This window comes from Pelodiscus sinensis, chromosome 2 (assembly GCF_052426305.1).
Source record: "Pelodiscus sinensis isolate ZL-2025 chromosome 2, ASM5242630v1, whole genome shotgun sequence".
NCBI lineage: Eukaryota > Metazoa > Chordata > Testudines > Trionychidae > Pelodiscus > Pelodiscus sinensis.
In genome coordinates, this window is record NC_143053.1 from 219636310 (window position 1) to 219661429 (window position 25120).

Sequence of the window (25120 nt, forward strand, 5' to 3'; positions counted from 1 at the left end):
ATAAGCTCCAGCGGCCCCCCTGCACCATTTCCCTTCACCCCAGCACTGATCCTACAGCCTTCCAGTTGTCCTCCTCCTGCCCCTCGTTCCCCCGCCCTCCCCCTGGCCAGGCTCTTTTCATGGCCAGGGGGTGGGGCCCGGCCATGTACGTCACCACCCTGCCCCCCTCGCGGCACTCGGCTGAGTTCTGCGCCACTCAGCTGGGCCGCCGCAGGGAAACCCAAATGGCCGCTTGCTCCACTTCCTCCCCTGCAGCGGCCCGGCTGAGTGGCGCAGAACTCAGCTAAGCACCACGGCAGAAAGTGAAGGAGGATGCGAAGGGGGGCGGGGTGGTGACGTGCACGACCAGGCCCCGCCCCCTAGCCGTGTACGTCACCGCCCCGCCCCCCCTTCGCCTCCCGCCATAGAACTCGGCTGACTTCTGTGCCGCTCAGCTGGGCCACCATGGGGGAGCAAGCGGCCATTTGGGCCCCACACTGCCCACGCAGCACTCCTGTGCTGCATGGGGACCGCGGCGCCCAAACGGCTGCTTGCTCCCCCGTGGTGGCCCGGCTGAGTGGCACAGAAATCAGCCGAGCACCACGGCGGGAGGCGAAGGACGTGACTCAGGCAACAGCGCCACTCAGAGGGAACAGTCAGCATTTCAGCATTACAGAGTCACACACATTGGGCTACTATATATATGATAAGTGCAGCACTGCCCTAAAAATGCATTTTACAATAGATTATAGCAAAAACTAACCCATCTAAGGACCTGATTTCCACTAGATGTGAGAGATCTCAGTGCCTTGACAGACACAAATAGAGATACAACTCTAAAGACATAAAATCCCAGTTACCTACCTTTCTGTAACTGTTGTACTTCGAGAAGCTCTTCTATTCCACTATATGTGGGTGCGCATACCTCATATACAGTTGGAGAATTTTTTTCCTCAGTGGGACTCATCGGGGTGGACTCAGAACTCTCTGTTGTCATTTGCCATTAAGTGCTGGAATAATAAGGTAGAGCCTCCCCAACTCTCCTCAGTTTCTTCATACTGGATAGACTCTGGTAAAGAGGGGAAGGTTGGCAGGTCGTGGAAAAGACGTGTGCAATAAGTCTCAAAGAACGACAGTTATGGAAAAACAGATAACAGGGTTTTTTCCCCCTTTTTCAAGTACTTGCACATGTCCATTCCACTGTAGTTGACTCGGACAATCATAGACATGGGCTCAAGATTTACCTGAACTGTGCTTGAACTGTCATTGTATCTGGACTGATGAAGCAAAGGTAAGGGCAGATGACCAAATTCCAATTTAAAAATGTCAATACTCAGTACTTGCACCAAGTAATCAGCGGATTGTTGCCTGTGATGTAGAATGTGTCAGTATCATAGCTAGGGGGCTACATTAGCCAGCAGGTAAAAAATGAACACATGAAGGGATCCAGAATTAAATCCTCTGAACATCTTAGTTCTGTCTGCAATCACAATGAACAACTGAATAGAGATCCTAAATAACTTAGAATGTTCCAGTCAGAAAGCTAGAACCCCTCTCTCTTTCAACAAATGAAGTTACCACAGTGAGCATGAGGTTTAAAAAAAGTCAGTAGATCATGAAAATTAGAAACCACCATAATGAGAAATTTTGGGTGAGGATGAAGATAAACCTATGGAAAATTGTATGTGGAAGCTCTGATACTAGGGCTTTCAATTCTTCCACCCTTCTGGCTATGGTGATGGACACTAAAATGCAATAGTTTCATACAAGTAAACAGGGCAAGTTTTGAAGGGTGGTCACATCAATTTTGTTAGGAGCAATTTCAGATTCAAGAATCTTGCATAATGTGGATTTAATCTGACCAAGCCCTTTAGGAATCTGGTGATGATAGGATTGTAAAAAAGCAATCTACTATCTACCAAGTTGTGGAAGGTTGAAATAACCTAATAGCCAAACTCTGTTTTACATATAAGAGAGAGTCCAGTATGCAATCCAGGACTGCTTTGGAGATTCTGCTTTGGACAGGACCAAATGGAGAATACAGGCAGTCCCCGGGTTACATGGATCCGACTTACATCGGATCCCTACTTACAAACGGGGTGAGGCAACCCCGCACTAGCTGCTTCCCCCCAGCAGACCAGGGAGACGCAGAGCAGCTATTCTCAGCAGACACCTCAGCTTGAGAATAAAGGCCTGAGGGAAGTGAGGTGTGGGAGAATAAAACTGAGCTCTGGAGAAATGTTTGGTTAGCGTTTCCCCTACAATATGTACCAGTTCCGACTTACATACAAATTCAATTTAAGAACAAACCTACAGTCCCTATCTTGTACGTAACCCGGGGACTGCCTGTACAGGTAAATAGTCCTTATTGGGAGTTTTCTGCTATTCAAAAGCACTTTGAAAGATCCTGTTCATAGGACATTCACAAATGGAGTTATCCATTAAGAAAGACAGTGGAGGCTCAATTAGCAAGGTTAGTAGAGCTGAGTACCAGTGTTCACAAGGCTATGCCAGTGCCAAGGATGAGATGAACATGGTCTTGTTTGACTTTGGACAAGACTGAGTAGCAAAGGCATTGAAGGGAAGGCGTACAGTACAAGTTTTCCAGGATAGGAGAAAAGCATGCGTCAGCAAGCCTGGGCTCAGGTCTCCCCTGAAACAAAACTGATGGCATTTTCTGACAGTCTTTGTTGCAAATGAGTCCACTTGGGGAGTCCATAGAGCTGGAAGATGGATCTACCCATGTCTAGGCATAATGACCACTCAGGGAAGGATCTGCTCAACTAATCAGCTAACACGTTGCGTATCTCTGGAAGGTAAGCAGCTCTGAGATGCATCGAGTTGGTTATGCACAAGTCCGAAATTGCTTCTTGGCACAGCTGACTGCATCGTTCTTGGCTTGCTTATGTAAAACAACTGCAGAATTGTGTAATAATTAATAAATTCTATCCCACTATCTGGGGGAGGAAGGCCCAGCAAGCTAGATGTACTGATCTTAGCACTCTAACATTTATGTAAGTCTTTTAATTGTGAGATAACCAGAAACTCTGAGTCTGCAGGGATTCCATATGAGCTCCCCAACTCAGGGACAATGCATCTGAGACTAGAGTGAAAGTTGATAGTGGGGAGACATAGGCAGATGGACACACACTTTCAGAGGGTCCATCCACCAACCAATGCTGAAATTGGCCCTTGAACAATTTTGTCCAGATGACACAGATTCTGGGTACACTCTGAAACTAGCCATGCCTGCAGCTTTTCAAGAATCAGCCTGGAATGCTGAACTACATAGGCATATGTTGTCATGTGACCCATGAAATGAGGCATCTGTGTGCCATGGTGAGTGAGTATGCATTCTACCTCAGCATTAATCCTTCTAATGTTTGAAACCTGGATTGTGGCAGTAAGACCCTGGCTTTTGTGGAGTCCAAGACCACCCCAATTAACTTTATTCTCTGTACTGGCTTTAGGATTCATTTGCCCTGATTGAGCACAAGTCCCAATGCACTAAATGTGGACAGAACAGTGGATACATTGAACAACACATGAGCCTCTGACCAAATTCTAATCAACCAGTCATCCAGGTACACAAACATGGATTCTTAATTTTTGCAGATGTGATGCCACCACTACCAGGAACTTCACAAACAGCTAAAAGACCAAATGGAAGCATTGTGAAATAATAATGGTACCCATTTACCACAAGTGTGAGAAACTTGCAATGGTTGTGACATGCTGCAAAATGAGGTCCAGGACAGTGTACCAGTTCCTCTATTTGAGGGAGGGAATAACTGAAGCAAGAGTAGAAAATTTTATTTTCTTCAAGAACATTTAAGTCTAAAATAGGCCTGAGACCCTCTTTTGCTGTAAAATCAAGGAATTAGCAGGAATAGATGCATCCCCACAGAAGCACAATGGAACTTCCTCTGTTGCCCCTTCCTAAAGAAGTGAGGGAACCTCTGGTTGAAGGACTATTTTGTGAGAGTTGTCCCTGAAAAGGAATAGGTAAAGGGGCCAGAAGTGAACTTAAGAGTATATCATAGTTCCACACTGATTAAAATGCACCAATCTCAGATTACGAAGGCCCAAGCACTCAGGACATGAGAGAAGCAATTGGTAAACATAAGTGGGGAAATACATGGAACTATGATAACTACCTTGCCCTTCATATCAACCCATTAAATGCCTATCTGGACAAGGTAGCTGGGTGGAATGAGCTAGTTGATGCTGAAAAGATGCCTTCTATTCCCCTGTTCTTTCTCCTTAGTTCATCTTGGGACCAGGGTGCAAAAGCTTGATGCCTATATGGCTGCTGTGGATCAAGCGATGAAAAGGAAATAATTTGAGTATAGATTACAATAAATGTTTATGTCAACCTTGAATCTTTCATGTTATCTTTCAGGATTTTTCCTCTGAAAATCATGAGGGACCATTTAAGAGGAGGTCTTGGATGACCTAAGAGGCCTCTAGGGACAATCCAGATTATTTCAACCAAGAATCTCTCATAATAATAGCTGCTCAAACAATGGCATCCGCTATGTCTGCATTATCTAAAGTATTCTGGAGAGCAGTCCTAGTGACTAGCTTACACTTATCCAACATTATGGAAACCTTGTGCCTACAGTCTTGTAATATCATGTCTTTAAATTTTAAAATGTTTTCAGAGAGAGAGTGAAGTTATAGTGACTCAGGAATGCCTGTTGGTTTACAGTTCTCCTTTGAAATAAAATTTCTGACCAGATCCAGGTTCGTTCCTTGTTGGCATTGGTGCTTGTCTCAGTCTCTTCCATTCATTGACAACTGCCACCAAAAGGAAAACTGGAGAGAATGAGAACAGAAATTATCATATCTTGTAGAGGGGATATTGTATCTCCTTTCAGTTCACTTTGCTGTGGGGGGTCAAGAGAGAATGTGACAGGTCTATACTATTATGGTCACAACTTTTAAAATTATGATAGATCTTGTACAGAGTATTCCTTGTGAGGGGTCATAGTCTGCTAAAATTACTGTTCAGTTAAAAAGTGTGTATCAACATTATATATGTAATTATGAGATTTCACTATACATTTGTTACTGAAACATGCTGTAAGTATGTGGAATGCCCACAGACTAGCTCCTCAGAAATAATCAAGGACAGCCAACAAAGACCTAGCAGGTCATCTCAAACATATTATACTGAAGATGTGAGCAAGAAATTTAAACTTCATTCAAGAGACACTTTGGATCTCATGTATACAGACCACTTCGTGTTCACTCTCAGCAAAAGGAGCACTTAGTTAAGGAAAGGAGGGTAAAAAAAAAAGAAGAGCCAATGGCTTCTTCATTACCTCTATCCTCTCTCTCTCTCAACTGAAACAAGATTGCTTGAGAGACTTTGAAATGAAAAGATTGTTTCCAGATTGGAAAGGAAATCCAGACTGTGTACTTAGAACTTGTGACCTGTCTACAAAATCTAGTGGGGTGAGAAAAGCTGTTTTCTTCACATCTTAATTATCTGGTAAAGATTAGGAATACGGTTGGTATTTTTTATTATTATTTGTGATAATTTAGAAACCTTTTTTCTATAAAAACTTATAAAACAACAAAAAGTCTTGCAGCGTTTTGGAGGCTAACAAAAACGTAGATGGTATCATGAGCTTTCTTGGGCATAACCCACTTCTCCAAACACAGCTTAGGATCAGAGCTGCCATGAATCCTCTTTATGACTGTGATGGGCAGCAATCAGAATCCAGAACAGAATAGTTTTTCTATAGTTAAAACTTCTATTTTATCTTAAGCAGTGAGTTTCAGGAGTGGTAAACTTCTGGGTCCCCTATTACAGAAAGGATGTGGATACACTGAAGAAAGTCCAGCAGAGGACAACAAAAATTATTAGGCTTCTGGAGCACATGACTTACTAGGAGAGGCTGAGAGTTTTGGGTGTATTTAGCTTAAAGAGTGAGGAGGGATTTGATAGCAGCCTTCAACTTCCTGATGGGAGGTTCCAAAGAGAATGAAGCAAGGCTGTTCTCAGTTGTGTCAGATAACAGAATGAGGAGCAATGTTCTCAAGTTAGAGTGGGGGAGGTCTAGGTTGGATATTAGGAAAAACTATTTCACTAGTAGGGTGGTGAAGTACTGGAATGGGTTACATAGGGAGATGGTTGAATCTCCATCCCTAGAGGTTTTTAAGTTCTGGTTTGACAAAGTCCTGGCTGGGATTTAGATTTATGTCCTCCTGAGGTCTCTTCCAACCTTATGATTCTGAAGCTGGTGGATAATTAACAACCTTCGTTGGGATAATGAACTTATGTACATATCGGAAAGTACAAGACACATTTTGAGGATGCAAGACTTGGACAAAAACGCAGGTGGATATTGCCTTGTGTGTAGTTCATCAGTGGCTGAAAGAGCATTCATGAAACCCTGTAGGGTGTGACTGCATGTTGAGGGCTGTGAGCGAACAGAGCCTATAGGGTTTCTTGTTCAGCAGCAAAACAGTGCAAAAACCACTCCAGAGAATTAAGGGGTCACAGTAGTTTAAGCAATCCTGAGCCTGTTGCAGAGGGTGTTTGCCAGAGTGCCTTAACGAGCTGAATAATGACTTAGTTAGTTGACAGAACCACCCTGGCTGGGGCCATCAATACTGAAATGGCCACCTATTTGAAAGAGTCTGCATATCAAACACAAAAACTACCCTTCTCTAAATTTCTGAATGAGCTCTGTGGTCCTCTTTGGTGGTGAATTGTCAGCACAATAGCCTCATTTGATGATGAGGAAGAGGATGCAACAGGGTTCTAAGGCTATGTCTAGACTATGCAGAAATTCTAAAAGAAGATATGCAAATTCAGATCTCACTTTCCAAAGCTGAGCTTTTGAAAGTGAAAGTAGTCAGGACTTGTTTTTGGACAGGCTGCAGTTTCTTGATACAGTGAGCTGTAAGCATAAATATTGACTGTAAGCTTCTTGGAATGCCAAGTGGTATCAGTGCCAGGAACCTATGTGGGGTCCCTTGCAGCTGCATATGCTGCTGGGGTGGCAGTGACTGGCACTGTCCGATGGCTCCACAAAGCTCATTCAGGGATGACCTCGACCTGACGCAGGTTCTGGAGGGAGCATTTCCTTCTTCCTCTGCAACGAGTGCCCTGGGGAAGGGTTTCTGCCACTACCTGGCTTTGGAACTTATCCACTCATTTGAAATACTGAGCCTGAAGAAGGCATACGCATTTTCTTCAGCACCAGCAAATAGGACCAATGTACCACAGATATCTCTGGTGAGTTGCTCTCTTATACTTAGGGCTCTTTTTCTATATGATGATTCTGATGGAGGGCAAAGTGCTGCCTCCATAACTAAGCACTTGATCTACACCTCTCTTTCTTTGAGTGGGGCTTGAAACCCTGACAGATGCAGTGGGGAGAGATGCCTCTCTCTCAGCCTTGTATCTGTCGCAGCTGGTTAGAGGCACCTCTATCCTGATCCTCCTCCAGCTGGGGAATAATAGCAGCTCTCCCCTCCAGTCCAGGTGCTGCTGCAAGAAAAGGACTGGGGGAAGTCCTCTCTCCCTGCTACAAACCCAGAACAATCTGAGCCCAAACCCCTCATTCCTGGGCCCACCCCAGACCCTGCACTCCCAGCCTGCGTACTCACCCTAACACACAATGTTCTGCCCCAGGCCTGAGTCTCCTCCTGCACTCCAAATCTTTCTGCCCAACCTCCACCCCACCACACATCACCTCTATATCCGTGCACATAACCAAATTCATTCTGCACATGCATGGGAAAAAAGAGGGAACATTCCTGGCCAAGTGTGGGTCACTGGGAAGCACAGATTTAGTGCAAGTCTGGCAGAACTTAAATCTAAGTGAGCAGAGCATTGTTTTGGTACTGAAAGAGAAAAAGTGGTCAAGAGAACTGAAACAAAGGCCTAACACTAAAACTTTGCTAAACAAACATCCACTCATCTAATTAACAGTAACAAGATACGTACACAAAGGACTGAGGGACTCAGCTGTCACAACAAAACTTGCCATCACCTCCCCCTTACTGGAGGCAAATAGTAAATGAGGGAAACTGTGGCAGTTTCACCCTTGAACATCAATAATCAGTGGTGCATAACAAGAGGGTGTTTGTACAATCCTAACGCTGAGGGAAAAAAATTCTCTGACAGCTATGCATGAGGCATGCACCCTGCTACAGTGGAAAGGACATGAGCTAGCACTCAAAGAAGTACAGTGGTGTCAAATACAGGAAAAATAAAAGAAACAACATTGCTATCACACAGAGATCAAGTACAAGATGTATCTTCTCAGTGTGAACTAGACTTCTCAATGCAAACCATAATGCTGAACTAATAATTACTCTAGATGGAATAGTATGAGTAGTGAGACTTGAAACAGATTTAGATTTTAAGGCACTGTTCATAATGACAGTTTAACAGGGAAAAATAATTTTATCATGGTCTTTAAAGATATGCTTAAAAAACAGGGAGATTTTTTTTAAATTTCCCTAGCTGCACATGACTCATATTTGAGGGAGTAGGGGTAAATTCTTTAAAATAACTCATATTAAACATTTAGAATATATATTCTTAAATGTCTTGTTGCACCTTCGTGCTTATTCACAGTTGGCCACAAGAGGGAGTATTTGAAAGAAAATTGAAGATACACATAGGTAGTGCTTTTAGAGATGTAAATTCCTGGTTAATCCTGAAGTGCTGCAGGCAGGGGCTGCTTGGGCCAAACCAGGGCATCACTTACCAGGCAGGCAAGCATGCCAGTAAGGTTGATGCTTACTAGGTAACCAGTTAACCCTTCACATCCCTAGTAGTGCTAACCACTGATACTGTCAGTTGTCTACCTTATTTCTCTATCCCTTAATTTTAATGAAAAAGCATATAGCAGCCTGCAGCATCACAGACAAAACAGCATCTGAATGGCAGGTAGATTGGACAGTAGATAGGATTGAAAGTAGTAACTGTGAGGAACAACATTGAAAGGGAGCTGCAAGGCCCAATGCCTGCAATTTTAGAGACTCATGAAACCTTAAATTAACTGTAGCAGAAAAATACCACAAGATCCCACTTGATGAAGGGGGAAATGTAACAAGCGTATTAGAACTTAATATAAAGCCTAGCCTTAAACATAGCACAAAATAATGTACTATAATTCTTTGGAACTTATAATACGTGCACATTTATTTTCATTAAGGTGTTTGGGAAAAATCAGTTGAGTCACACATATTAACTTGGGAAATAAAATGTACCTTTTCATACAAATTTGAGGCTCCTAGAAGAAAAGCAAGATGCCTTGCTGAAATTGAAGAGTACTTGCAAAGTATTTAGTAGGATCTCAACAAAATGGATCCTTCAGGCAGTATTTTACCTTCACTTAGTAAATTTAATCCATCTCGCTTTCCATCTCCATCTTGTGAATTACCTGGATCCAGAGATGTCTGAGAAAGACTAACTTCTGCTGAGAGTTGATCCAGACTCTGAAAACTTTTCCTGTAAAACATATCATTTTTCCTAACTTACAAAGAAAAGTTACAACATTTATTGAAACTTTAGTATGTTTAATCAGTCTTTAAAAAAGTGACCAGCTAATTTTGCCTTCCTTTGATATTCTCTCTTTCAATTTTTTAAACCATAAATTAATGAAAAGATTAATTTGGTGAATCCACTGGTGGGGGGAAGAGGAAGAAATATGAATGAAATGAAAAAAGTTGGAATTTTCATTACAAAAGATTGAAGCCTAACAGAATGAAAATTCATTACTAACAGCGAACTCTGTTAGGGTTGCCAGATGTGGCATGATTATGTACTTTCTTTTTCTCCCTTGATTAATTGAACAATATTGACAAAACCGTCTGAAGATGAAATAAACTATATGAAAGCATAATATTAAAGTAGCTCTTTAGTATACAGAAAAAGCCAAATGCAAAATTAATCCAATGTGACCATACCCTGACAGTTTATGTATACAAACTTTATGGTCTTCAGTGCATCCATTTAATTTCTCGCTGGAAAGTTAACCCTGGTTAAGACATTTCTAGACTTAGTACCACCTCTTTAGAGCTACAAAAACTTCCATTTTCCTACTCTGAATAATGTTCATTATAGTAAACTCCTTATTTCATTCCCCTTGTGAAGTTAATATAATTTTCAAATTTGTTTCCCTACTAGGGGAATGAACGTATCCACCTTCCAAGAAGGCGGGGGAAGGAGAGACAAACACTCCAACTAAAAGTTATTAAACCTGCTGGAATTATGCAGCTAAAAGATGGAAATGAGCATGCAAATAGCCATGCACTAGACACCATCTCAGTCCAAAGGCAGTTGAGAAGGAACTGAAGGTGGTTAACCTGCACAGTCTTATGTAGCTTTGGTATGGGCTCAAAGATGAATAGGGCATACACACAGGCCGAATGGGCACTGCTACCAAAAACCTCCAATCAAAGACACAAAAGTGCATGTGCACTGAATGTGGAGCACCTGGGGATGTTACTCAAGGAAGCATTAGTATATAAACTAAATTATTTAATTTGCCTCACAGACTGGATGGGATAAATCTTATGATTAGAATACTGATGTAGAAGAATACAGTAATTCCTCATTTAACACGGTAGATACGTTTCAGAAAATGATTGTGCTAAGTGAAAACGTGTTATGCAGGGTCAATTTGCCCATTGAAAATAATGGAAAAGGTGGGGGTTGAGTTTCAAGCGCATGCGCGCTCGCAGCTCCAGCCTGCACTTGTTAGCAGCTGGGACTGGGACATAAGGTTGGGGGAGAAAGGGGACTGGGTTATAGAAGGGAGAGGAGGTGTTTGGCTCTGGAGAAGGGAAGGGAAGGACAGAGGAGGGGGCTTGCAGCCACTGGCTGCGTTTCCCCAGCTGGCCGGTCACCGGCAGCTGCACAGGGCTTCCTCTGCCTCCTTACAAAGCGGTGGAGGTTTGCTGCTCGCTGCATAGTTCCCCGGTGACCCCCCTGGCCGGACGCAAGGCATCTGGCCAGAGGGGGTCACCGGGGAACTGCGCTGCAAGCGGCAAACCTCCGCCGCTTTGCAGGGAGGCAGGGGAAGCCTCGCGCAGCTGCCGGACACCAGCTAGCCCTAGGGGAAATCATGTTATTGCGGGGATGGGGTCGTGTTGTTTGAAAAATGTTCCCTAAAAAAAATCGTGCTATCGTGAAAACATGTTAAGCAGGCAAGTGTTAAGTGAGGAATTACTGTACAACTTATTCTTTAAAGACAGCAAGGAAAAAAGGGAGATGTTGCACTGTGCATCAATAATGAGATCCAGAAGGAGTTGAAAGGCTAACCTGATGAAGGTCTGAATGAAGATAAAGGGAGAGGAAGGGATGACATAATGGTATCAGTGTACTACAGACCACCAAATCAGGAAAAGGAGGTGAATGAGACATTTCTAAAATAAGTAACAGAAACATCCAAATATAAATGGTAGTAATCAGGGATTTTAAGTACACAAGTATCTGTTGGATAAATAATACAACAAAATGCAAAAATATCCATAAAAGTTCCAAAATGTGTTGGGGACAATTTCTTGTTTCAGATGGAGGAAATAGCCAGGAGCAGCCATCTTCGACTTTATTCTGACTAACTGGCAAAAACAGGCTGTGAATCTGAAGATAGAAGACAATTTGCTCAAAGTGATCATGACGTGATGGATTTTATGACTCTAAGGAAAAGAAGCAGAAGAAGTGCAACAGACTTTAAAAAACGTTTAACAAACTGGCAGGTAGAGACCCATGAGAAGAAAGACTAAGCGAAAAAGTAGCTCAAGAGAGCTGGCAGTTTTTCAAAGACTATGTTAAAAAACACAACATCAAACTTTTTCAATGTAAAGGAAATATAGGAAGAACAGTCATAGGCAATATGGCAACATCAAGAGCTCTTTAATGACATGAAAATAAAAAGGAACCTTACAAAAAGTGAAACTACATACAAGTTGCTAAAATGAGTATAAAAGAATAGTGGAAGCATGTAATGATAACAAAGGCCAATACAAAACAAATTACACCTAGCTAAGCACATAAAAAGGAGCAAGACAAAGTTCTGTTAGTACTTTAGGAGCAAAAGAAGGACAAAGCACAAAAGTAAGGTCCACTACTTGGTAGGAAAGAACCGCTTATAAGGGTCAACAAAATCATGAAGGCTGAGTTGGTTAATACCTATTTTAATTCATTCTTCACTAAAAAGATTAATTATGACCAGATACTTAGCACAATTAATATTCTGCATATTCAAGCCAGCAGGGCCTGATGAAATTCCTCCTAGAATGCTTAACAAATTAGCTGGAAGCAATCCAGCAATCACTAGTGATTAACTTCAAGATCTCAAGAGGAAGATGGGTTGGAGCCCAGTGAAAATAGATAAATATAGAACCTATCATTCCAAGGGGGAAACAAAGAGGGTCTAGCCACCACTTCCCACAGCTCTTTTACCAAGAGGACAGCAACCAATTCTTCTCCCTGATCAATGAGGTATGACAAGAAGTAATGGGCTTAATCCACAGCAAGGGAGATTTTTAGGTATCAAGAAAAATTTATCAAATACAAAGTTACCGGGGAAGGGAGAGGTGGGGAGTATGGAATCACTATCATTGGAGATCTTTAAGAACAGGTTAGACAAGCAAATACTTATCAGGAATGCTCTAGGTATAGCTAGTCTTGCCACAGTGATTGGAGATGGACTAGATGACCTCTCCAAGTCCATTTCAGCCCTAAGCTTCTATGATTCCGTAACAGATTTAGCAAAATACTCAAGGGTAGGTTCAACCATGGATATAATTACATATATAATCATACCTACTTTACAGGTAAATATATATTCTTCTGACTCTCTGGGTGTGTCTACACTAGCCCCCTAGTTTGATCTAGGGAGGCTAATGAGGGCGACCAAAATTGCAAATGAAGCACGGGATTTAAATATCCCGCGCTTCAGTAGTATGTTCCCGGCCGGTCGCCATTTGAGAAATTGACTAGCCCGAAGTAACTGCCCACATCTACACGTGGCAGTGAAACGGGATTCCGAATTAAAGCCCTAAATCGAATTAGCTGTTATTCCTCCTACATCCCCATGTGAAGAAATCCAATATAAAATCCTATCCAAGAATAATTTTCATATTATTGGTTATGAGTCCACCAAATTATTCTGTATTTCCCCAACTGGGTGCATTGGGGAAATGTGGGAGTGACAGACAAAGTCACCCCCTTGTAAGTTTCCTTGACTGGTTCTATTTCCATTTGAATAAGAATAAGAGCTATATATTTTAAGTGATCTTCAAGCAGTTTGATCACTTAATTTTTGCATATGTTTCGCATATCATATTTGTCTTTTACATTTCCTGCTCGCCTTACCCTTTCCCTTTTTCCTCATGTCCCTGAGGCAGAGAGTGAACACAGATATACTTTTCCTAGTTCTGAAACTAAATCACCAAACCATGACACTATTTAGGTGCCTGACAAAAAAATGTTTGACCTAAGCTCTCTTTGTAGTTAATGTTCTAAATTGTGTTCCCTGGAACATCCCAAGGGTGAATCTTCTTTTAAAAGAAAAAGAATTATCAGATCTAAAAATATTTAAAAACAGATGTCATCCTACAGGAAATCAACTCTAAAGACCTGGAGGCAGAAAAATTTAGGGTGTGCTGGACAGGGAAAGATATGTTTAACAGTTTCTCCTCCTCAGCCAAAAGTGAAGCAATATTATTTTACAAAACACACAATTTATACATTCTGAATGTAACTAAAGATGAGGAAAGCAGGTTTTAGCTAGCAAAGGCTAAGATCTTTGACTCTCTCTATGCCCTAGTATATATAGGCCGAATAAAGATGATGCAAGTTTTTATGAAAAGTTGCTCATCAATATGAATATACATAATTCAATGACACTTTAGTCAAAATACATTGTGCAACATATTTTGAAGTTATAATCTGCTAAATATATGTATATTCTATTTTTATGCATGTATTATTCTTGCTTTTGGAAGCACGGTTGTTTTATATTTATGAATTTTATTATACATGATAGTATCAAATTTTAACTGGACTTCTATTAAAAAATTAAGTCCAATTATGTTACCTTTATGGTTGAAATTTCTATTTGAATGGATGAGCCTTAATCTATTGCAATTGAAGATCAAAGACCAATATGAAGATCCAATTAATAAAAAATCCAGGTCGATAAAACAAAATGATAATTTTGAATACTAATTTTTTACTATTCTTGAAAGCTTATAATTGAAAACTAAATTCTTCCATTCCCCCCAGTCTCACACATAAAAAGATTCATTTTCTGTAGGGCTTTTCAAATACTGATCTTCTGGTACTATTTTAATTTTTGAAAATGTTTTGAAGTATTTGTTTTAAATGAAATAGTTATATGCAATTTTCACCTTATACGTAAAGTAATGTAGAGCCAATTTTGAAGTATTCATGTAAGCATTCATTCTCTAAAATTTGGGATAACTTGCAAAGAAGTGGCTCATCCAATTTGTGGCCCCAAATCATCAAAGCATTCAAGCATGTTTAATTTTAGCAGGCACTTGTGTTCCTTAGTATCACTTACTTCAATAAATAGGCACGTATTTAAAATTAAGCATGTGATCAAGTGCTCTTCTGACTCAGACAACATGTACAGGCAGTCCCCAGGTTACGTACAAGATAGGGACTGTAGGTTTGTTCTTAAGTTGAATCTGTAGGTAAGTCGGAACTGGCGTCCACATTCAGCCGCTGCTGAAACTGACCAGCGGCTGACTACAGGAAGTTGCTCTGCCCCGGGCTTCCTGGAATCAGCCGCTGATCAGTTTCAACAGGCTGAATCTGGACGCCAGTTCCGACTTACATACAGATTCAACTTAAGAACCCCAGGCGTCCCCAAGTCAGCTGCTGCTGAAACTGATTAGCGGCTGATTCCAGGAAGCCCAGGGCAGAGCAACTCTGCCTTGGGCTTCCTATAGTCAGCGCTGGTCAGTTTCAGCAGCGGCTGACTTGGGGACGCCTGGGGCAGAGCAGCTGGGGTGCTGCTGGGTTGTTCCAGTAGCACCGCTCCTCAGCGCAGCTGAATCAGGACGCCTGGGGCAGAGCAGCTGGGGTGCTGCCGGGTTGGTCCAGTAGCGCCCAGAGCAGCGCTGCGGGACCAACCGGCAGTGCCCCAGCTGCTCTACCACAGGCGTCCGGAGAAAAGCCTGGTCTGCTGGGGGCGGGGGGGTGGCGCACTAGCTGCGCCTCCCCCCCCACCCAGCAGACCAGGGAGACGCGGAGCAAAGCCGCAGAGCACGCAGGCAGTGGGACAGCCCAGGCACGCCGCAGCTGTCCCGCTGCCGGCGTCCTCCGAGGCTTTGCTCCCCGTCTCCCTGGTCTGCTGGTCTCCAGTAGACCAGCAGACCAGGGAGACGGGGAGCAAAGCCGCGGAGGACCCAGGAGGCGGGACCGCGGTGCGTCTCGGCCCACCGCCCGCGTCTCCCTGGTCTGGCTCCCTCCGCCCCAGGAGACCAGGGAGACGCGAAGCAGCTTTTCTCGCCCCGGAGGACGTGGGCGGCGGGACCGTGGCGCATCTGGGTGTCCCACCGCTTCCGTCCCCCGGGGCGAGAAAAATCCCGTTTGTAACTGCGGATCCGACTTAAGTCGGATCCGCGTAACTCGGGGACTGCCTGTACTGTAAAAGTTACTAAAGATAACAATTTTAATGGTGTATTAAAGATTTGTGTGAAATTGAATAATGAAATTTTTGCTGATGTTTTTTCATCTTGATATGACTGCAATTATTTGTACTCTCAAATATTTTTAAGTGTGGCATATTCCAGAATATCCATTATTCTTGTTTTATTGTACCATATCTGTGATATAATCAGTCATCTAAAGTTAAGCAAACAGAATTAAGTGATTGTTTAAAAACTAAATCAACACCAATTTGCAGTATTACATTCTAGCTCATAACAAAATATTTTCATTAATAACACCAATGTGCTGAAATTCTAAAACTGATCTGTGAATTTCCTTTTCGTGTTTTTATTCAATGCCTAGATCCTAAGCTGGTACCATAACTGTACATACTATTTTAACTCCAAACTGCTAAATATTTGAACTGCATCCTAATCCCTACACTCTTCTCTATCAGGTAGCCAGACCCTAAGGGTATTGTTAGTATTAGTTGGGCATATTAGCAGATGATGTCTTGGGGAAACAGAGATGATATTAGAGGGATTCTGACTACAGTACTATATTCCTCAATATAAGTGAACAAAAATATTCAACTTACTCATCCCATTGTTGGCTGTGCTTTCTATAAAGTAGAGTATCCAGGGCAACAGCATTGATATCCAGAGCCCCCGGGGAAGGCCACTGATTGGTGAGATGAGTAGTTAACTCTTGTCTTGATCTCAAATCATTATTCTTTAGCACCGTTCTGTTAATGTAAGGATAGTGAATCTTATTCCTTTACATGTACATCACAGTAAGGAAGCATATGACAAAGAATCTCATCTAGATTGATAAATTTCCTCTTGAATGATAAATTACTCTATCTTGTAAAAAAACAACCACATCCTAAAGATATTTTGTGACTGCATTATATGAACATCAACAGACCTGTTATACTGCAGGATAGAGAGAGGATCCATTGCATAAATACTATCTGATTTTTTTTTTCTAGAACAGAACTGTTTGGGCAAATTTAGTTATAGGATGACAGTGTGCATGCTATGTGTCAGTCAAGCAGTATTAACAAAAATTAGCTTAAAATAATTACTGGTAATAATTTGCATGTCTAAGCCATTCATGTAGCATGTCTAAGCCATTCATATAGCCACTGAACACTTCATTAAATTAGTTTAGTTTCACACCTGTGAAATAATGCAACAGTTCTTATTTTTACAGATGAGGAAATGGAGGCACCAAGATATTAAATCACTTGCTCAAGATCACACAGGAAGTCTAACAGAAGCTGGAGACAGACCCAGGTCTTTAGATTACTATACTTTGTCTTAAGTTCAAGACCAGCTTTTCCCCCCAAACAGTATGATGGAAACATCAACCAGCTCTTACAGAATAGCAAAGCAGAAGTTATTTTAAAAATGGTAACTTAACCTGTTAAATTTATCCAGGAAATCTTAAATGCTGATTTACACCATATTTCTTATACTTGCTGTGAGAAATCACACTGCACACAGTCAGACATTCAATAATTGGAACACAAGAATCTCTGATTGCCAGTACTTTGTCTGAAATACTGAACTGCATTGTCAAGATCTCTCATGAGTCAAACTACATGGCTACGTCTAGATTGCATCCCTTTTTCAGAAAAGGGATGCAAATTAGACGTATCGCAATTGCTAATGAAGCGGGGATTTAAATCTCCCCCGCTTAATTAGCATAAAAATGTCTGCCGCTTTTTTTCGGCACGGAGCTTTGCCAGAAAAAAGCGCCAGCCTAGACGCAGATCTTTCGGAAAATAAAGCCTTTTCCGAAAGATTCCTTATCCCTCTTAAAATAAGGGATAAATCCCCGCTTCATTAGCAATTGCGATACGTCTAATTTGCATCCCTTTTACGAAAAAGGGATGTAGTCTAGAAATAGCCCATTTATATTCATATGTCTTAGCAAGTAGTATGTTGACTGGATTTTTCCTGACATAGGGATTGTTTGTTTGTTTTTTGTTTTTGCAATGCAGTTTTATCTTCCGGAAAATTTAGACCGAAACCTCATAAGGGCTCCCCAATACCATATAAGGCATCAGAGGTTTCCAAATAGGTTAAGTAGGACAAAGACAGGTTACTGTCATCTCCACATTTTTCTTCTCTTTGGCTACGTCTACATTGTGCTCTCTTGTGCAAGAAAATATGCAAATGAGGTGTGGCGATGAATATTTGCTGTGCCTCATCTGCATACTTAATGAGCCGTCATTTTTGAGCAAGTGGTTTTTGCACAAGAAAGAGCAGTCTGCACGGCTCCTTCTTCCACAAAAACCCCATTTTGCACAAGAGTAGTTCTGCCGCTTATTTTCAGTCATTGCTTATTTTATTAGTCATAGCCGCGCCTAATTTGCATATGTTCTTGCACAAGACTGGCCAGTGTAGATGTAGCCAAAATGTTTCCATTTTTGTAACAGAAAAAAAATGATGAAGTTTTACAGTCAGGAAAATTATTTTGAGGAGCTTTTTTTTACCACCATGAAGAATTCACAAGGCATAAATGGGGAATTTCACATAGCTGGACAAATCCACAAATTGGTTACTTACCAATACTATTAATTCTTTTATTGCATCATCTCCTTCACATACCCCCATTCTTTATGGAGTCTGCAGTGAGCCTGAGAACCCAATCTGTTGACATTTAAACTATCACATACATGAGCCCATGCAATTGTGCATGCAGAGCAATAATCTGCCCTATAAATATATACTACTACAATACAGTTTTCAGTGCCAATGTTAGCTTATTGAAGAAACAAGTAACCCAATAGCAAGAAGGGCAAAATGTAGATCTATGAGGAAATGACAACAGCAGAATTCCAGGTCCTAGTGTGTAACCTAGGTTTCTGCTATTCAAGGTGTTTTCATCAAGTCTTCATCCTTGAGGGTACCCAAACATTATTCCATGGAGAAAGGCATATGTTATAAGAATTTTGAAAAATAAAAGATTACAATCTACCTAACCAAACTTAGTATCTCCCCAAAGGAAGTTAAGGATTCCAAACCATTCTGTACTTTTTACTGTAACATTTCCGTAACAATTAAGATAGCTACCAAAAAAAACTTTGGTGTATAAATTTGTTGTTTAGCCTTCCAATTAAAGTTCACAAAGCAAAGGAGAAACACATCAAAATAAAAAAAATTGTAAAATCAAGGACAATTGGCAGATAAAATTATTTGTGCATGACATTGCAGAGAAATATAAAACTACAAGAATATAGAAAAACACAGTTCTTTTGAGGCACCCATGCAAAATAGAACTTTAATGATCTGAGAGCAGTGATGGCTAGACCAATATAATCTGTGGCACAATGTTAAAGTGTATAAAAAAAGTTATGCATGGAAATTATAAAATTGCTGCTAATTTATTAGTGCCTCCTAAACGCCAACCATAAACTTCTTCCAAGATACTTCTGTTTTTAAATTGTTTCTTTACTTCTTTCAAAATCAACCTCCAAGTCTTAAGCTATTATAACTAAATTAATTCTGAAGAGATCTCAGGAAGGGTCAAATCTAGGTAAGGGCATGGAATAAAATCATGAATTTGCCATTAAAAGGGAATAGTAATAGTTACACAATCTTTCATTTGTCAGTTCTGTGTTTTACAGCCTTACAGAGTAAAACCACTCATTGTTTAATACATAAACAATATTTAAAAAATGAGCAGTTCTGTAGCACCTTATTGAATAACAAATATATTATATCACCAGCTTTTATGAGTAAAATCCACTTTGTCAGGTTTTACCCACAAACGCTCATGATATAATATTTGTTAGTCTCTAAGGGAATGTCTACACAGCAGCGTTATTTCAGAATAATGCTAGTTATTCCAAAATAACAAACAGTGTGTCTACCCTACAAGCCTTTATTTTGAAATAATGTTGAGCTGGAGGCTTCTTACTCCAACTCATTGTAACCTTCATTTTACAAGGAGTAAGGGAAGTCAAAGGAAGAGTGTTCTTCCTTTGACTTCCTGCTGTTTACGTAGTGCCAAAAGCCAAATTAAGCTATTTTGACTTCAGTTACACAATTGACGTAGCTGAAGTTGCATTGCTTATTCCAACTTTTGCCCTGCTTTGTAGATGTACCTTAAGGTGCCATAGGGCTAGTTGTTAGTCTGTAACATTACAAAACTTCACAGTTGCCCCTAGACTTTTTACCATATATATTTTTAAGACAGTAGTTGAATAGGTAGAAAAGTTTCATGTATTATTTTCTCCCAAATGCTACTGTCTAGCTTTAAGCTTGATACAGGACAAACTACAATTAAAGTAGTACTGCATAACTGTATTTTAACACACAAACCCAGATATCCTTTTAAGATTATATTCAGAATGGCAACTATACAGCCTTATCTGCAAATAAAAAGTAGTAATATATCCGCATGTAGTTAACTATGATGACAGAACTATATAACAGGGTATAGAAGCTTTAATTCAAGCCCTTCAAAAGAAGAATTCAGAACTAAAATCAGAGCTGTAAGATTACATATGCCTCATCAAAAAGTTTGAATTTACAATTGTAATTGCAAAGTATAGTATAAAAACAATCTTTCAAAAACAAGACAAAATAATAGAACTTTTCTATTTTTCTAAATAGATGTTTATAGCTTATTTACAAATAGATATATGTGATTTCTCATGTGTTATATAACCAAAGAAAATTTACTGAAGATATCACAGATAGAAAAATCATAAAAAGAATCTCTTTCAAACTGTATCAGAATCACCCAACTGAACAAGGGCTCAAATTGGGTCACCATGTTTAATGCTTCATCTAGTTGGATCAGCTTGCAAAGTGCCCCAGATTAGCTTTCAGTTCATATACTTTCATTTAAAGAAAAGTGCTGATCAAAGGGCATTGCCTCCAGAAAAAAATATCATGTGGGACAACAGCATTTTTTATAAAGATGGAGGACAATGATAAAAATTAAAAACAAATGGGTTTTGGTGTTAGTTGGTAGATGGTTCAACCTCAACCCCTGAAAAGAAAAAGATGACCCAAAAGTATTAGCATATGTTTTGCATGTTAAACATAGTTTCCCACTACTTACAAGGTATGAGCATGTGCTCTTTGAATGACATTTCAGCCACAACTCAAAAACTTTGACTATGGGGTTCTGATATTCAGTAATATGATTATTGCCTTTTCCCCATTTCCAGTGTTTCTCTCTGGAATGAGCCTTCGTCATCCCAACAAACAGACATGGTTTTATCAGATGATATAATATTATAGTACATGTTTGAGAGAACAAACAAATGTGTGTGTGTAAAAGATACACATGCAAAAATAGAATTTTTCAGATAATCTTTCACATGATTTATTTGACGATTTCATCTTTTTTTAAAATATCTTGTCAAATGACTCATACATTCAAAGAAATTTAAAAATCTGAATTGATTCTAAAGGTCATTGTATTTAGTAACATTTTAGGGAGAACAGATAGTAAGTAAGAGATCAGAGAAAAACTTGAAATAAAGTACAAGATTTAAAAAATAACTCAGGCCAGATGTACAAAAAACTCCTAACCTTACAACATATCTGTTCTATATATCATTTTAAATTAACCTCCCCCTGGTTTAAAATAACAATTAAGTTTTCAGTCTTATTCATGGATCTCTGCTTACTACAGTAGAAATACTGAGGATGCATTTTCTAATCAATGCTAACATACTCCTGACTGTTGCTAAGCATCTGCTGCAACTACAGAGACATTTATCACTATCCAAGGGAGTTTCACAATGGCCATTAGTATCAGCATCAAGTTTAAATGGCTATTTATAGCAACTCTTTTACACAGTTCAGACTTTCAAACCTTAAATTGTTATTTAAGAACTAGGGAGAAATTGCGTTAGTGAAGCCTTCAGGTACAAACACTATAGATTGCTAGGGCTTCAAGTGTTTACAGGCCCTCTCTCTCAGGAGCAGAAATCTACACTCAGCTCCACCTAGATATTTACCAACTATTTTGCCCAACATTGATTAATTTAGGGTATGTCTACACTAACAAGTTTTGTTGAGGAAACTAATGTCAGCATGCAGAAATCAATAACAACAAAGTCATCAATGTATCTTCACACTTATACCTCCTTTTGACAGAGCATGTTCACATTGGGAGCCCCTCTGTTAACAGCAGAAGCAACATGTTGTGGGTATGTATCCCACACAGTGCCTGGCAACACCAACTATCTTTAAGTGTTGTGGGATTGTGGAACAGAGTGTGGGGCATGTTGGGATTTTTCAAAACATCCTGTCAGCCACCACTTTGTTCAGGTGCTTCCAGTGTCCTTTTGCTCCTTTTTTCCAACTGCCATTCTCTGCTGTGCACTCCGTCCACGGTGAGAAAGAATGAATCCTGTACTTCTCTTGCATGCTTTGTTAACTGTCATGATGACCACATGTATAGCAGTGAAGATCATCTTGAAATTACTGATACAGGAATAAAAGTTGGAGGAGCCTCACAGTATGCATGATATGGAAAAGCGGCAACCTGTCATTGCATTTGGAACTCACAGAGCAGCTGTACAGGGTAGAGCAGCACTTTTGGACTAAGGAAACCAACACTGATTGGTAGGATCACATGGTCATGCAGGCATGGGATGAAGACCAGTGGCTTCAGAACTTTAGGATGCTTAAAGCAACCTTCTTGGATCCATGCACCAAGCTGGTCCCCAACCTGCCGTACAAGGACACCAGAATGAGAGATGTCCTGTTAGTTGAGAAGTATGGCAATTGCTGTGTGGAAGTTGTCAACTCCCAATTGCTACTGGTGAGATGCAGATCCGTTTGGAGTGGGGCAGTCTACTGTTGGTGCTTTATTGCTGCTATAGTGCAGGACAATAAATCACATTCTGCTATGGAGGATGGTGACTTTGGGAAATGTGCATGACATAGTGGGCTGGCTTTGCAGACATGGGATTTCCTAACTGTGGAGGGGCAAGAGATAGCACACATTCCAATTTTAGAATCAGCCCACCTTACCAATGAGTACATCAACAGGAAGAGAGACTTCTTCATGGTGCTGCAGGCTCTTGTAGATCACCGTTGGTGTTACATAGACATCAACGAAGGGTTGTGTGTAAAAGTGAATGATACATGCATCTTCAGGAACACTGGCCTCTAGAAAAAAAGCTGCAAGTGGGGACCACAAGATTACAGTGGGGAATGTGGAAATGCTCATTCTGATTCTGGGAGACCCATCTTATCCCTTGCAGCCCCGGTTCAAGAAACCATGTGGGACAGCTGGAGAGCACTAAGGAGCATTTTAACAACAGGCTGAGCAGTGCCGCATAGAGGTCAAATGTGACTTTAGAAGATTGAAGGAAAGATGGAGATGTCTCTATGGCAGGCTAGACCTCATTGAGGACAGTATTCCCATGGTTATCACCATGTGTTGAAGTTTGCATAATTTGTGTAAATCTAAGGAGGAATAGTTTGCTTATTGGTGGAACACTGAAGCACAGAACTTTGCTGCAGAGTTTAAACAGCCAGGCACTAGATCTGTTAGAAGAGCTCAAAGGCTGCTGTTAATATCAGAGAGGTTTTGAGGGTACACTTTTAAAAAGAGAAGCACTGAAATAAACCTCTGTTACATTGCTTTCAAACTGTGCCATCTCCCTCCACCCCCATCCAATGCAACACTAAACAGGAACATGCCTTTAAAGCCTGCACCTGAAATCGTTGTAATTGGTCTGTGAGGGTGCTGAAGAGGAAACAAAAGCACTCTACTGTTATAAAGATGTGCCTTTATCAGAAAACAGCACAATGATATGTAATAAAGCAGCTGGTAATGGAGATGCTGGCAAAGGGTTACATGTCACAAATGTGTGTAGGGTTCAGTTATTATAATCAAAATTGGATGAGGGGATGGAGTGCATGGGAAAATAACTCCCAGGGTGAATAGGAATGTGAGGCTGTGGGGGGAGGAGGAAGAGGGTTGCTGGACACAGAATTTTGAATCTGCTACAAGAGGTCAAATACGTGTTATCTTACTCTGCTGCTTGACTAAACAATTGGAATCTCAATCTGTTTCTCCATTGCTCTGATCATGTTTTCTGTAGCCTGTCTGACAAAGGTGTGGTTTTCCTTGCAATTGTGCCGTACCCTTTCCAAGGCTATGTCTAGACTGCAGGCTTCTTTCGAAAGAGGCTCTTTCGAAAGCATCTTTCGAAAGAGCCTCTTTCGAAAGATTGCGTCTAGACTGCAGGCGGATCTTTCGAAAGAGCAATCCGCTTTTTCGAAAGAGAGCACCCAGCGAGTCTGGATACTCTCTTTCGAGGAAGCCCTATTTACATTGAAGAACGCCTTCTTTCGAAAGAGGAACTTTCGAAAGAAGGCGTTCTTCCTCGTGAAACGAGGTTTACCGCCATCGAAAGAAAAGCCGCGTTCTTTCGAAATAATTTCGAAAGAACGCGGCTTGAGTCTGGACGCAGGGGAAGTTTTTTCGGGAAAAGGCTACTTTTCCCGAAAAAACCCCTGAGTCTGGACACAGCCCAAGTGTTGTCTACACTGCACTCACCCCTTTCCCCACTCACTTTCACTCACTTTCTCGCTGACCCTTGCAAGGAACGCATCTTGGAAAGCATCATAATCATGGTGAGGAACTGGGAGTGGCTGATGTCTGTGTATATGAGATTCCAGTGGGGCTAGAAAATTTTCTTTTCAGGAAAATAGTTCCAATTATGCCACACTTCTCTACAAGTGGGTATCATCCTGGCAGATATTCCTCTGCTCAGAATAAGCAAGGAAACAAGGGCACAACTTCTCCAGGCGTGTGGCTTTCGCCCTGCTCTATACAACCCACCTATGTCCCACTTTGGTTCCTGAACAAGTGATTGCTGTATGGTACAGGGTGGTGTCCTACAATTGGTGAAAAGGACAAAGCTGTACTGCCATGGCAACTGTGGCAGAAAATTAACAAGTACCTCACAAAAAGTTGATAGCCTCTCTGCAGGATCCTGCTGTCGATTAGCTACATTTGCCTACATGTAGATCAAAAATACAACTAGTCTCCCATTTTTCTATACCTTCAGCCCTGCACTCCACAAACCACAGCCACTAACCCTGCATCTCATCCATCCCCTGCTTCCTAGTCCCTGGAAAGTGGTTGCTCAGACTGGCTATGTCCAATGGAAAACAGTTCCAGGCAGTAAGACACACTCAGCAATTCTTGGGGGGTGGCCCTTTTCTTCATCTGCCTCAACTTTTTTATCTATTGTTTTATCCTTTGGGTAACATCCTCTGTGTACTGTTTCCATGCCCTCTGAAATATCCACCGGGTTCCTGGACGTGACAGAGGGATCACTGAAGAATATAGCATCCAGCTGCTTATAGAAATGGCAGATCTTCAGTGAAGCACTGGAGCATCACAGGGCTTTTGATGGGCTTGTCTGAGTTCTTTAATCTTTGCTCTGCACTGCAGTTTGTCCTGCTCATACCCCTTTTCACACAAGGA

The 25120-nt window shown here is 41.0% G+C and overlaps 1 protein-coding gene across 3 annotated transcripts in view; it reads right to left on the reverse strand.

The window, feature by feature from the left end:
* The window catches only part of RUNDC3B (RUN domain containing 3B), a 107429-nt gene that overhangs the window by 8966 nt on the left and 73343 nt on the right, over positions 1–25120 (reverse strand). Inside the window, exons 9-11 of one of the 3 annotated variants that reach the window (XM_089776713.1) lie at positions 16236–16382; positions 9393–9460; positions 627–1048 (exon numbers count right to left, since the gene is read on the reverse strand). In XM_089776713.1, the coding sequence (XP_089632839.1) occupies positions 957–1048; positions 9393–9460; positions 16236–16382 (307 nt within the window). In that variant the 3' untranslated portion in view covers positions 627–956. Of the gene's footprint in view, positions 1–626; positions 1049–9338; positions 9461–16235; positions 16383–25120 lie in introns of those variants that run through there. The other 2 variants (XM_075922426.2, XM_075922427.2) reach the window with 2 other exon arrangements.